The following is a 15,600-nucleotide window of genomic DNA, read 5'->3' on the forward strand; positions in this document are numbered from 1 at the left end:
TTTGCTGTTTTTGATTGCTCAATGATGAAATATAGTTTTAACTCACTTTTTTGATGTTTCACAGTATTTTAATAAAACTTCCAATGAACAGAGTGCGTACGTAGGGCATGTAACAAGCAGCAGCTGATGAGCCAGCTGTGGAACCAAAGGGATTCTGGTCAGTTAAATAGTGGACTATTGCAGTTTTGTTACACTACAAATATTAATTTTGTGTTGCCCCCAGCCGAAATTAAGGACCCCCATTTCCCAGGTCATGCTCTCTTCGCATTGTTACCATTAGGAAGGAGGTACAGAATCCTAATGGCACACACTCAGCGATTTGGGGACAGCTTCTTCTCCTCTGCCATCCGATTCCTAGATGGAGATAGAATCCATAAACACTGTCTCACTTTTATTATTTCTGTTTTTGCACTATTTTAATTTAACTATTTAATACGCATATATATCTTACTGTGCAACACACATAAAATAGTGGAGGAACTCAGCAGGCCAGGCAGCATCTATAGAAAAAAGTACAGTCGACGCTTCGGGCCAAAACCCTTTGGCAGGACTGGAGAAGAAAAGCTGAGGAGTAGATTTAAAAGGTGGGGGGAGGGGGGAGAGAAACACCGGGTGATAGGTGAAACCTGGAGGGGGAGGGATGAAGTAAAGAGCTGAGAAGTTGATTGGTGAATGAGACAGAAGGACATGGGAAGAAAGAAAAAGGGGGAGGAGCACCAGAGGGAGGAGATGGGTGGGCAAGGAGATAAGGTGAGGGAGGGCAAAGGGGATGTGAAATGGTGAAGGGGAGGGGGCTGGGGGACATTACTGGAAGTTTGAGAAGTCGATGTTAATGCTGTCAGGTTGGAGGCTACCCAAACAGAATACAAGGTGTTGTTCCTCCAACCTAAGTGTGGCCTCATCATGACAGTGGAGGAAGCCATAGATGGCCATATCAGAATGAGAATGGGATGTGGTATTAAAATGGGTGGCCACTGGAAGATCCTGCTTGCTGTGGCAGATGGAGCGTAGATATATGGCGAAGCGGTCTCCCAATCTATGTCAGGTCTTACCAATATACAGGAGGCCACACCGGGAGGACCGGACACAGTAAATGGCCCCAACAGACTCACAAGTGAAGTGTTGCCTCACTTAGAAGGACTGTTTTGGGCCCTGAATGGTAGTGAGGGAGGAAGTGCAGGGGTAGGTATGCAACTTGTTCCGCTTGCAAGGATAAGTGCCAGGAGGGAGATGAGTGGGGAGGGACGAATGGACAAGGGAGTTGCGTGGGGAGTTATCCCTGTGGAAAGCAGAAAGTGGAGTGGGGGGGAGGGAAAGATGTGCTTGGTGGTGGGATCCCATTGGAGGTGGCATAAATTCCAGAGAATTATGTGCTGGATAAGGAGGCTGGTGGGGTGGTAGGTGAGGACAAGAGGAACCCTATCCCTGGTAGGGTGGCATGAAGATGGGATACAAGCAGACGTGCGTGAAATGGAGGTGATGCGGTTGAGAGCAATGTTGATGGTGGAGGAAGGGAAGCCCCTTTCTTTGAAAAAGGAGGACATCTCCTTTGTTCTAGAATGAAAAATCTTATCCTGAGAGCAGATGCAGTGGAGACGGAGGAATTGAGAAAAGGTGATGGCGTTTTTTACAAGTAGCGGGGTGGGACAAGGTATAATCCAGGTAGCTGTGAGAGTCTGTAGGTTTGTAATAGAAATCCGTGGATAAGCTGTCTCCAGAGAAAGAGACAGTGAGATCAGGGAGGGAAGGGAAATGTCGGAAATGGACCAGGTGAACTTGAGATCAGGGTGGAAGTTGGAGGCAAAGTCGATGAAGTTGACAAGTTCAGCACGGGTGCAGGAAGCAGCACCAATGAAGTCGTCGATGCAGCGTGGGAAAATTGCAGCACAGTCACCAATGTAAGCTTGAAACAAAGACTGTTCCACTTAGCTGAAAAACAGGCAAGCATAACTGGGACCCATGTCAGTGCGCCTGGCTAGCCCATTTGTTTGAAGGAAATGGGGGGGAGCCAAAGGAGAAGTTATTTAGAGGGAGAACAAGTTTCGCTTGGCTGAGGAGAGTGTGATGGAGGAGATCTGGTTAGGTCTTTTGTCCAGAAAAGAACAAAGAGCTTTGAAGCTCTCTGGTGGGGATGGAGGTGTATAGGGACTGGACAGCCATAGCAGACCTAAGATGATGATGGCCAGGGAACTTGAAATCCTTGAAAAGATCAAGAGCATGTGAGATGTCACAGATGTAGGTAAAAAGGGACTGAAATAGAGGGGATAAAACAGACCTGAGATATGCAGATATGAGTTCAGTGGGGCAGGAACAAGATGAAACAACGGGTCTACCTGGACAAGTAGATTTGTGGATCTTGATTAGGGTGTAGAAATGGGAGGTTCAGGGTGTGAGAGCTATGAGGTTGGCGGTGGTGGATGGGAGATCCCCAGAGTAAATAAGGCTGGTGATGGTGTGGGAGGCAATGGCCTGGTGTTCCTTAGTTCCTTAGTGGGGTCCTGTTTGAGGGGTAAGAGGAGATGTCTGAGACTTGGCACTGGGCGTCAGCAAGGTAGAGGTCAGTATGCCAGATTACTACCCCACCTCCCTTATCTGTGGGTTTGATGGTGAGCTTTGGATTGCCACGGAGGGAGTGGAAAGCTGGGCATTTAGGAGTGAGGTTGGAATAGGAGAGAGGAGTGTCCCTGAATGGTAGTGAGGGAGGAGGTGTAGGGGCAGGTGTAACACTTGTTTTGCTTGCATGGGTAAGTGCCAGGAGGGAGATTAGTGGGGAGGGTCAGTCCCTAAACAGTCCTTCCTGGTGAGACAACACTTCACCCGTGAGTCTGCTGGGGTCATCTATGGTATATGGTGCTCCCTGTGTGGTCTGCTGTATACGGTGAGACCCGACGTAAATTGGGAGACCGCTTCACCGAGCACCTACACTCCATCCTCCAGAACAAGCAGGATCTCCCAGTGGCTACTTCCCATTCCCATTCCGATATGTCCATCCATGGCTTCCCCACTGTTGTGATGAGGCTACACCCAGGTTGGGGGACAACACCTTATATTCTGTTTGGGTAGCCTCCAACCTGATGGCATGAACATCGATTTCTCAAACTTCTGGTAATTCCCCCCAGTTCACAATTTCTCATCCCTCACCTTATCTCCTTGATACCCATCACCTCCCTCTGGTGCTCCTCACCCCTTTTTTCTTCTTTTCATGGCCTTCTGTCTCTTTCACCATTCAACTTCCCAGCTCTTTACTTCATCCCTCCCCCTCCAGGTTTCACCTCTCACCCTGTGTTTCTCTCTCCTCCCCCTCCCCACCTTTTAAATCTACTCCTCAGCTTTTCTTCTCCAGTCCTGCCGAAGGTTCTCGGCCCGAAGCGTCGACTGTACTCTTTTCCACAGATGCTGCCTGGCCTGCTGAGTTCCTCCAGCATTTTGTTTGTGTTGCTCGGATTTCCAGCACCTGCTGATTTTCTCTTGTTTATATCCATACTGTAATTGATTTATTTATTTTTCCCTATCGTATCATGGATTGTATTGCACTGTTGCCACTAGGTCAGCAAATTTCACAGAATAAGCCAGTGATATTGAACCCGATCCTGATTCTGATCTTCCCATAGTGTTCTGAATAAGCCGACTCTCACTTCCAGCATATCAGCAGTAATAGAACATATCAGATGGACACAGTATTAGACATGACAGGCTTACCCATGACCATACATGTGTTATGATACCAGCAGATAAGGCAGGCATGTTATCCCAGGTCCAAGACTTAGCACGAGTAAGGGGAGAATAAGGCGTAACGGCAGCACACCAATTCGAGCTGTTGCAGTGATTCTAACATCCATTGTGAGGTTTGCACATTTTCCCCATGAATCATGAGGTCTCCCTACCTGCTTCTGCTTCCTTCCCCATGAAGGCAATCTGGTTGATGCATTGCTTGGCTGATGTAAGCTGCTCCCGGTTTATGTAGCTGGTGGGAGTACCAAAGTGGAATTGATCAGCGTCTGAGCGAGAGCAGATTACAGGGAAATAAATGGGGGGGTGGGACTAATGACAATATGTCAGCGAAAGTATGAACTCAATGAGCTGATGGCTACCCTCCTGTAAAAAATATAATGTGAGAGGTCAACATGATGAAATAAAAACTTTGAAAAGATTTCTGCATTCTTTGGTAAAAGCCATTAAATTAAACCACATTACTTCATTTCTTATAAATGATGCTTCCAATCAGTTATTGTGTGCATCCACTGTCAATTTTTTTTCTGCTCATAAATGTAAGTGGAATCGTGCCTCGGCATTGCTTGAACTTGCAGCCTTGTAAGTAGTTAGTACACAAACAAGAGCATAATGCAACATTACTTTTGCATGAAAATGGTGGTTGCAGAATAAGTCTTTAACACTGCTGCGTCCATTTTATAGTTCATCTGGCTGAGATAAGGAACAATTGAGTCATATAGATAAGGAAGTATCTTGTTCATCAGACTGTCACTGCTGAATTAGCAGACCACAGCTACTCCAGAACACAAAAAGACTAGTGTTATTATCTTAAGAAAGGGAAACGTGTGCACCATCTTCTCTCTAAATGGTTACATTGCATTTGATGCTGGGGAGTGCAGCTCTGGCTATCAGGTGAGGATGAAAGTTGAGCTCAGTAGCGACCTTTCACTTCGGTTGAGCAGTGTTTTGATACTCACTATCAGCATCCACATACAAGGCAAAGGGAGGTTAGCTGAGACACCGGAGGATGCAATGGCTCTGTGAGACTGCCTCTGAGGACTGGAGGAGAGAGGGGCCAGGCAAGAATTGATAGAAAAAGAAAACTGAACATAAATCTTGAAATTGTAAATAAATCACTATGATGATAAGTGACATATCAATTTGTCTATTTAACAAAGGACCAGATTGATGAAATTTAATGGATTTATGCGCTGCAAATTCATTTTGTGAATTTAACCTAATCTGCATATTATGTAAATTTTAAAACCGGGATTTACTTTCAGTGGAGTAAAACCCCGCTGACCATTCTGAAGATATTCTGCCAGATTTTCTAGTGAACCTGTCACACCCTGTCCATATTGTTTCTTCCAGCTTGGTCCCTGGGTTTAATTTCCAATGGAAAGTCACTGCCTTCCGGTGAGCAAGACCCTGAGCAACGCTGGTCTCCCCGAAGCAGGCCTCCATGCCTGTTTCGGAGTTGCTTTGACAGCTGGTCAGGCTTTTAGTTTAAGTGTTATGGAAACAGTGCTAGGTATTAGCAACCTGAACCTCTGAGTTGTTTTGTTTCATGCCTGCCACCCTGTTCATACAGCAGGCATGAAACTAATAATGAATGAAGTTTTGTTTATTTCACCTAAAACAGATTCTGAGTCCTAAACCTAAGGCAGACAAAGGTCTTTTCACAAGCCACGGCTGGCTAGGCCAGGTAACTCCAGGCACTCCCAACCGGCAGACTTTGTTGTCGTTGTATATGTCCAAGCTACAAGTGATTAATGGGTTCTCCTCCAAGCCTCTGGGAAGTGAAGCTGAAATCCTTGCTGAAAAAAGCAAAAACAGTGAATGTGGTTCTGTGACAAGCCTTCAAGCATATCACAGGGATCCTGTTTAAAATCAGAGGCACTTTGTATGATATTTTTTGTAAAATAATTTAGAGCTCTGCTGCTCTGAAGCAGAGTTGATGCGAACAGGAGATGGTAAGGAAGTTGGTGGTTCTAAGTTGCGCTGGCGCACTGAATGCCATGGTGAGATCGGTGCCATGGTGAGATCGGTGCCATGGTGAGATCAGTGCCATGGTGAGATCGGTGCCATGGTGAGATCGGTGCCATGGTGAGATCGGTGCCATGGTGAGATCAGTGCCATGGTGAGATCGGTGCCATGGTGAGATCGGTGCCATGGTGAGATCGGTGCCATGGTGAGATCGGTGCCATGGTGAGATCGGTGCCATGGTGAGATCGGTGCCATGGTGAGATCGGTGCCATGGTGAGATCGGTGCCATGGTGAGATCAGTGCCATGGTGAGATCGGTGCCATGGTGAGATCGGTGCCATGGTGAGATCAGTGCCATGGTGAGATCGGTGCCATGGTGAGATCAGTGCCATGGTGAGATCGGTGCCATGGTGAGATCGGTGCCATGGTGAGATCGGTGCCATGGTGAGATCGGTGCCATGGTGAGATCAGTGCCATGGTGAGATCGGTGCCATGGTGAGATCGGTGCCATGGTGAGATCGGTGCCATGGTGAGATCGGTGCCATGGTGAGATCAGTGCCATGGTGAGATCGGTGCCATGGTGAGATCGGTGCCATGGTGAGATCGGTGCCATGGTGAGATCGGTGCCATGGTGAGATCGGTGCCATGGTGAGATCGGTGCCATGGTGAGATCGGTGCCATGGTGAGATCGGTGCCATGGTGAGATCGGTGCCATGGTGAGATCGGTGCCATGGTGAGATCAGTGCCATGGTGAGATCGGTGCCATGGTGAGATCGGTGCCATGGTGAGATCGGTGCCATGGTGAGATCGGTGCCATGGTGAGATCAGTGCACCTAGCACTGGCACACACTGAGCTGGAGGCTTAGCATACCAGCTTAGGTTCCAACTTCCAAACAGGAAAGCTAGTGAATGCTATTAACTTGAGCGTAGTTACAAGCTCAGCGTCAAAGATCTGGCCCAGTGGGTAAAAATGAATGAGAGAGGCTGGCCAGAAAAGGGGCGACTGTCTTGTGCATCATAGCTCTGACCAGGAAGTCAGTTTTGTTTGTGGTCGCTGTCCAACAGCTTTCTGTTGCATGTAGGTGCAAGGTGTTAATGCTGTGCATGTCTATAGGAAGTGCTTTCATTTGCATTTAAACCAGCGGATTGTATTTTGCAGAGGCAGAGGATGACCTGAATGAGGATGTATTAAAAACAAACTCTACACCCAATTGTATTGTATGTTAGCGCACAGTTTCAGATGTGCTGAAATTGAAACTGAAATATCGGTACGGTAACTACCCTAATGGCCACTTGCCTTGAGATTTTTGCCAGTTAGATGTCATACTCCAATTACTGATCCCTCAGAAAAAGTGAGCTGAATCTCTAACTATAGCACTAAGCCCCCTTTCACTAGGCTTTATAATTAGAATGACATCTGCACCAGCAACAGGCAGAAGCGCACAGTGGGTGCAGTTGAATCCTAATATCAACATTCCTCTAAGTACAGAGGAAACTTAGCATGATGGAGTATCTCTTCTGAAGACTGAGATCGAAATAAAATCACTATTCCAGTAAGGAAGTCAGTGGGTTTGTTTTAAATATATTTTTGATGTAAAGTGTATTAAAAAAAACATTGAAGAAAATGTCAGTTAGGGGCACAATCAATGAAGGGGACTGGAAAACACTTGGCACACAGTTGTTTTGATTAATGTTGTGCTTCTGGCTGGCTGTGAAACTATAACGATGAGAGGCAATACTGTTGATACTGAAGAGTTTTCCTTGGTTTATCTACTTTTTTATTTAGTTGCAATTTTTACCGGCTCCTTTTTATTTTTGATTCATGTATTTGTCAATTCTTTTTGTGCGGCCCTGCACACAGCTGCTAGCATACTGAGACAGGCCTGTTTGCTTGTGGCACACAGGGAACAAGGGATCCAGTGTTTTTGACTGGTGCTACCTTCCCACCGGGCTATCCCATTTATGAAGAGACGCGGGTGAAACTAACCGTCTACGATGTCAAAGAGAAGTCCCAAGAAACCGTGAGTATCTAACTATTTTTCTATTAAATGTGCATCTTCATTGTCCTTGGAAAATCAGAGCCTGAAAAATTAAAACATCTTTGAAAGCATTCAGACAGATTCTAAATACGTGCCTATTCAATTGGTAGCTTCACCTCTGCACTAAGTAAACAGATCATAGTATATCTGGAATAGCATATCTAACGAGAGGTAATTCATATTTAGTCTCCGTGGTGATCCTTTGTAGTTTATATTGTGCAGCTGCCTTGTCAAGCATTAGTAATTGCATCACAAATCCATATGAAAGATTCAGATGTTCCCTGATTAAGAAGAAATTTGAAAATGGCCATATTTCATTTAAAAATATTTGCACCGCCTTCCTTATCCTAAATCTAAAGAGAAATTTTCATGGGTTTCAGTTTGATGAATGAGACTGCATCACATTTGTGACATTGTTACAAAGGAGTTGTGTTTTTCTTGAAGTGTAGCTTCTTAAAGATGAGCTTTATTTGATACATGTACCTCAAAGCATGCAGTGAAATGAGTTTTTTGCATAAATCAAATCATCGAGGATTTTACTGAACAGCTTGGAAGAGTCACTACGCATTGTAACTTGCCCAATACACCCTAACTCTAACCATGCATCTTTGGAATATGGGAGGAAATTGGAGCACGTCGAGGAGACCTATGTGGTCATGGGGAGAACGTACCAATTCCTTACAGACAGCGTGGGAACCAAACCGCGATCTTACATCTAATCACTACACTACCATGCTGCTTCTTGTTTAAAATATCTTTGCCTGAAAATTAAGGTACACTCTTTCTTTGGGGATGTTTCAAAAAGAGATAGTAGCCAATCAGGTGACTTCTAAAATTAGAGAATTGGGAAAAATAACCTATTGGAGCAGCAGAAGAGGCAGGCACGGAGGAGAATGAAAACATGGGAGAGGGGCCAGATGCATTGTCAATGTGCCTGGCTGGATTCCTCCCTCTGCTACTCCCTTCTATACCAATTGAGTTTCATGGCAAGAGTAGTGCTGCAGCCCTACAAGGCATGGTCTTACTATGCTGGCAGGGCTGGTGCAACCACAGTATGTGTGTATACATTGAATGGGGTGAAAGGATGCTATAAGTTATGTGGGCAGCCAGCAAAGTTGTTAAAAATTTGCTTATGGATAAAATGTGAGGCTACTGGAGGCAGACGTCAGTACATTGACAGGGTAGTGCAGACCCTTCAAACGATGCCTCTTTGGCCACCTGTGGCGGGGTTTCCACCGTAACCTTGGAAACTGGAAACGTGCGCTGGATGATGTCATGACAGGCTAGCATGTATCATGCAGGGAAGTGTTCAATTGATCCACATAAAGTGTTGGAGGAGCTCAGCAGGTCAGGCAGCATCTATGGAGAGAAATGGACAGTTCATGTTTCAGATCAATATTCTTTATCTGAATTCCAGCACTTTGTGTGTTGTTCCAGATCCCAGCCATTATAGTCTCATCATTCTTCAATTCATCCACTACTTGTAATTGATTTTAATTTTTGCCTTCCGATTAGACCCACCCCCTCTGGTTTCCTATGTGTATATCTTACATAAATATCACATTACACAGTACAACCAGGACCATTTCAAATCATCAGGCCAATTCACCCTACCCTTGTTTGCACAGGATTGTGCATGCATGTGATGATATCCTCAACGTGTGCAACACCAACCTTTGGCTTCCAGACAGAAACTGGAATATAAAATAATATATAACCTTTGATCTTTTTTTTAATCAGTAAAACCAGGTGCAAACCCCACAGCATGTTTCTGAATTAAAAACTATTGGCTGGTACATTGATGTAATTTTGTCTGCACGTGCCTGTCAGAGTTTTGAATGATAATAATGCAAATTTGTTGCATTATCAGTGACTCTTCAAATGCTTACAGCACACTTTAAAAGTCAAGCATGGCACAGTTAAGTTGGATCTCTGTCTGCCTGAAGACCCCTTCCACCCCTCCATTCCAGGCTTACATGTTGCTGTATGGTGACTGCCTGGAGACTGTGACCTGCTTCTCATGAATCTAGAAGGGCAAACCACAGCATGTGATCTCTCTGAACAGTTGACATCTGGAACTATGCAGGTTGTGTTTTAATACTATAATCAGGATGAAAACTACCTTAACTTTTTGTGGTAAATATTTCCAGTCTCACTGTGTTTGGGGTGTGGTGGGGTGAATGGAATATCCCTGTTGGAATTAACATAAACCAAGTAAGTGGACAAAATAAGGGTGAAATCCAGTTATTGTGCATTAAGATGTCTCTGTTATTTGTAATTAGAATGGATAATTTTCATCACATTGAAGGATTAAATATCTGCTGTGCTATAAATTTCAAGAAACTGCTGGTCAAAAGCAGTGTGAAGTGAAGGAGCAGCCTGTTTATTACTGGATAGAGCCTGAATTTGGGTGACAATCTTGCTTACAATTTGCAGATGTACAAAAAGGATAAGGAAGAGATGCAGAAGGGAAACAGAGTTAACGTTTCTGATTGACAATCCCTTGTCAGAACTGAGAAAGAGAGAGAAGAAAAGTCTTAATTTCTGGGGTGGTTGGGTAAAGGAAGAAGGACAAAATCTCTGAAAGGGTGAGGCCACGGTTGTGATAAGGATAAGCTATTTCTGAAATCATCTGATTGATAGGTTATTGAGGAAAGTTAGAGAGCGAGCATGAATAAAGGAACTTAAATGCTGGGATGCAGCTAATACAGTAGTTCTGCAACTAACACTGTACAACTCCCGTTGTCCTCGTTAACCTAGGATCTCTAGATAACTTCATCAACAGTTCTTCCTGTAGGCAACCCAGGACGTAACCAATCAGTGATATTACATTATCTTTTACTTCTTACACCATCCTTTCTAACTTCCCTCAATTTTTCTCCCTTTCTTACCTCTGACAATGGGTCTTCAGTTTGAAACACTAGCTCTGACTCATTTTCTCAGATGCTCCCTGATTACTAATGGTTTCCAGCATTTCTACGTTTACCCATATTTCCAGCCTCTCAGTTTTCTGATTTTCATTTACTAGGTTAAGCGATGTTGCAGATTGTTGTCACCAAGTTGCTAATATTGCCACATGGACCGCTGAGGGTATACAGGTTAATGGTTCTCCCAGAGAAGTTATCCATTTACCTTCATTTGGCCTTCATGATTCTGAAGTCCATCAGCATTGATTGTAAATTAGCATCGACTGTACTATTTTTGTTCCATTATATCAGTTGGCCATTTTGCATCTCAATTATTTAATTAGATTATCTTTACTTTGAAGAGTATGGCTACTATATTAGAAGGAATTCCTTTTCATGGCTTTGCCTGAAAACCATTATTATATTAGTTTTGCTGTTTTGTGACAATTTTAAGTAGTCACTTCAGCAGGCAATATATCTGTTGCAGCTGCTAGCTTACTTCTGTGACCATATGGTGTCCAAAGTTATTGGTACAACAACTAGCTGCAGCCAGAGGAACACTGTTCCACACTCTAACAAGAAGACAATCATATTGGATAGGAACAGACTGATCAGTCAATCTCTGAACAATCTCATACTTGAAAGCCTAGGAGGTAAGGGAATGCACATACAGTGTATTAGCCATGGTTGTTCAAAGCTAACTTGGTTCAGGAAATGTTCCACTTTTGTTATTAAATTGAAAATTTGACTCCATTACGTGAAGGTTACTGAGAGAAACTATAAAAAAAATAGCGTTGGCTGTCTAACACTGATTGTGAGGGAGGTTATTTAAATCTAATGTTGGATAAAGTGACTAAGCATTCAAGATATATTCTGAGTACTCAATCAGGACACTTCTAGATAAATTTTAAGTTTGCAGAATTAATACAAAATTACTGACCTGATTAGAAAATTGTTCAGGAGATAAAATAAATGTAATTGGTGCATTACAATCTGGAATGATTTAGCTATTAATATATGAGATGACATGGTAGGAAGCAATCTATTCAAGTGTTTATTAATGACAAAATAGTGCGCCATAGAACTATAGTAACTGGAGTTCACCTTGTATTCCGTATGGTTAGCCTCCAACCTGATGGCATGAACATAGATTTCTCAAACCTCTGGTAATGTCCTCCACCTCACCATTTACCTCTGTCACCTTATCTCCTCACCTGCCCATCACCTCCCTCTGCTGCTCCTCCCCCTTATCTTTCTTCCATGTTCTTCTGTTCTTTCCTATCAGATTCCTCCTTCTCCACCCCTGTATCTCTTTCACCAATCAACTTCCCAGCTCTGTACTTCACTTCTCCTCCCCTCCTCCCCATCCCTCTGGTTTCACCTATGACCTTGTGTTTGTTCCTCCTCCCCCCCCCCCCCCCCAAGGTTAGGGAGCACCTATGAAAATGAATAATGTTTCAGGCTGAGACCCTTCATCACGCTTGGAAAAGAAGGGTGGAGAAGCCAGAAAAAGAAGATGGGGGAGGGGAAGGAGGACAAGTTAGAGGGTGATAGGTGAAGCTTGATGGGTGCGGGAGGGTTGGTGAAGTAGGAAGCTGGGAGGTGATGGGTGGAAGTGATAAAGGGCTAGAGAAGAAGGAATCTGATAAGAGAGAAGAGTGGGCTGTGGGAGAAAAGGAAGGAGGAGGGGTATCGGCAGAGGTGATAGGCAGGTGAGGAAAAGAGTAAAGGTGAGAGGGGACCTGAGAGAGAAATGGAAGAAGAGTGAAGGGGGAGAGGGAAAAATTACCGTGTTAGAGAAATTGGTGTTCATGCCATCCGGTTGGAGGCTACTTAGATGGAATATAAGGAGTTTCTCCTCCAGCTTGAGAGTGACCTCAATGTGGCAGTAGAGGAGGTCGTGGACTGAATTGTCAGAATGGGAATGGGGATTGGAACTCAATTGGCTGGCCACGAGGAAACCCTGCTTTTTATTGATGGAGCAAAGGTGCTTGACAAAGCAGTCTCCCAATCTACACTGGGTCTCACCGATGTATATGAAACCACATTAGGAGCATCGGATACAGTAGACAACCATCACAGATTCGCATATGAAGTTTTGCCTCACCAAGCAGTGGACAGTTGGGGGAGGGGGCGTAAAGATAAGTTTGGTGGTATGTTCCCGTTGAAGATGGTGGAAGTTGCGGAGAGTAATGTGCTGGTTGCGGAGGCTCATGGGTGATAGGTGAGGACTAGCAGAACTCTAACCCTGTTAAGGCAGCTGAAAGATGGAGTGAGTGTGGATGTCTGGGAAATGGAGGAGATACAGCTGAGGGCTGCATCAATGGTGGAGAAGGGAAACCCCGTATATTGAAGGAGGAGGACATTTCTGATGTCCTGGAAAAGAAAACCATATTTTGGGCACAAATGCAGCAGAGACTGAAAGACAGGAATGGTATCTTTTCAGCATACATGGTGGGAAGAGGTATAGTCAAGATAGCTGTGGGAACTGGTAGGTTTACAAAAATATATTGGTAGATAGTTAGTCTTCAAAGATGGAGAAAGAGAGATCGAGAATTGGGAGAGAAGTGTCAGAAATGGACCAAGTGATTTTTAAGGTCACGGTGGAAGTTGGAGGTGAAGTTGATGAAATTGACAAGCTCAGCCTAGGCGCCACACCAATGCAGTTGTCATTGTATCACAGAGAGAGTCGGGAGCATTACCAGGGAAGCCTCGGCTGTTCGACATAGCCAACGAAAAGGCAGGCATAACTGGGGCCAATGCAGGTGTCCATGGCTACATCTTGAGTTTGGAGAAAATGGGAGGAGCTGAAAGAGAAGTAGTTGAGGGTGAGGATCAGTTCTGCCAGAGGGAGGAGGGAGGTGTTAGAAGGTTGGGTCTCCTGTCAAGAAAGAAGTGAAGAGCTTTACAACCTTCTTGCTGGGTATATAGAGACTGGATACCCACCAATGTCAGCCTGATCATGTCTCATTTCCACCACCAATTCAAGACCTGAATATTCCTATTATTCCCCAGCTTTCCACAATTTACATCCTATCCAATTTTCTTTGCTAACTTTGCAAATGTGGAGCAAATGGAGGAATTTTTTTTGTGTGCACTTGAGTCTGCAAGGCCTGTTTTTTTTGCACGTAACCCTATAAAGGAACTGCTCCAAAAGTTGACGTGGCTTCTTACATATACTTACTAAATGTGATTTTTAAAACAAAGAAGAATATCTGGACTGCTGACTTACTGAAATTTATAAATCCACTACTGCAACTTTCTTCTGAATGGCGAATTTGTGTTTTGGTTCTGGACATAATTGTGTTGAAACATGATGCAAGTTTTGTAAAAGGCATTAAAATACTTTGCATTGCTGACATTTACCATTTTTGCAGATTAACAAAAGACAGTTTTTCAGACATTCTGCTCATGGGCAATATTGCAAACAATACCACTCCATATAAGAGGGTTTTTAAAAAATGAAGCTGTATACAGTGTGGCACTTAGCTGAGCTCAAAGATCAAAGTAACTTTATTATCAGGGTATGTATATATTACCATATTTATAGGAAAAATACAGGAAATATATAGGCATTTATAGGAAAAATAAATATAATACTATTTATAAAACACTTGACTATACATAAACAAAGACTGCCAAACAACCGATGTGCAAGAGAAACCCCTGTGTTTCTTTTGTGCTGGCTTACTGTAATCAGCAATATAATCTCACCCTATTGTAAACATAGTATAGGTTGGTCTTCATCATCTGTGGAATAGGGAATAGAAGATTCTGTAAACATGCCCTCCTCATTTCCTTTTGTTTAAATTCTCTGCGAAGTGCTTCTGCACCTATGTTAGATGACATAAGGATTTGCCTTGATGTGGTATTCTGCGCAGTTAAAGACCCAACCAATACTCACAATCAAAGCCAAAATATTTTAAATGATTTTCTGGAAAAGTGTGGGAAGAAGACTGGTGGTTGTAATTCTTGTGATTCCAAGATAATGAGCCATGTCAGAAATAAAATCAGTGTAATTACCCTTAGCTTGAACCAAACTGTCTGACGCATTTTACAGATGTAAGCTGCTGGTTGGAATCACCAGGCCGCTGCTGCTGCTGTTCTTTTGAAAAATCTCTGTATGTTAGAACATACTATGTTTTTTCACATGGTATTATTGACAAGGTGTTTTACCCTATACAGCTTGAGATTACATAATAGCATGCTGGTCCATTTCCTTTGCTCTGCTCTAGCTCCAGTCAGATCCTTTTTGCATTCTGGATTCCTGATTAGAGCCACTGTAGTCTGCAGTTATCAGACTCTTGAACCGACCTCTGTACGATAAGGTGGGCTCTTGACCTCATGACCTAACTTGCTGCAAAGTTGCACTTTATGATTTTGCCTGCACTACACTTTCTCTGCAGCTTTTACGCTTTATACTGCATTGTTTGTGATTGACTTTATTCTACCTCAGTGAACTGTGCAGTGATTTGATTTGCACAAACAGTATGCAAGACAAGCTTTTCATTATTTCTTGGGACATGTGACAAGAAGAAACCAATACCAGTGTATTCAGATGAACAAGTTAATTTTCTGTAGTCCTGCCACAAGTGAGAATCTTTTTGTCCTTGATGCACAAGGAGTATCAAGAGCTCACTTTTGAGAACTTTACCTTCCTCTGTGTAGCACTGAAATAACTAACATTTATGGATCTGCTAATCTGCTAAATCGAGCCCTAATTCTAACCCTGCCAAATTATGGTAGAAAATTTGTAACAGCACTCTCAAACTTCTGGAGTACAACAATTAAGACCATAAGAAATAGGAGCAGAATTAGGCCATTTGGCCCATCGAGTCTGCTCCACCATTCAATCATGGCTGATCCTTTTTTTCCTCCTCCTCAACCTAATTTCCTTACTTCTCCCCGTAACCATGTCCAATCAAGAACCTATCAATCTCTGCCTTAAACACACTCAAT

At 43.6% G+C, this 15,600-nt stretch overlaps 1 protein-coding gene across 6 annotated transcripts in view; it reads left to right on the forward strand.

Moving 5' to 3' along the window:
* inpp4b (inositol polyphosphate-4-phosphatase type II B) overlaps positions 1 to 15,600 on the forward strand; it is a 786,855-nt gene that overhangs the window by 471,542 nt on the left and 299,713 nt on the right. For 5 of the 6 annotated variants that reach the window (XM_059965139.1, XM_059965141.1, XM_059965142.1 and 2 more), the window contains one exon: positions 7,601 to 7,717. The exons of the other annotated variant lie outside the window; for it this stretch is intronic. In XM_059965139.1, the coding sequence (XP_059821122.1) occupies positions 7,601 to 7,717 (117 nt within the window). The remainder of the gene's footprint in view (positions 1 to 7,600; positions 7,718 to 15,600) is intronic. 6 annotated transcript variants of the gene reach the window in all.

The sequence above is a fragment of the Hypanus sabinus genome, chromosome 3 (genome assembly GCF_030144855.1).
Source record: "Hypanus sabinus isolate sHypSab1 chromosome 3, sHypSab1.hap1, whole genome shotgun sequence".
Lineage (NCBI taxonomy): Eukaryota > Metazoa > Chordata > Chondrichthyes > Myliobatiformes > Dasyatidae > Hypanus > Hypanus sabinus.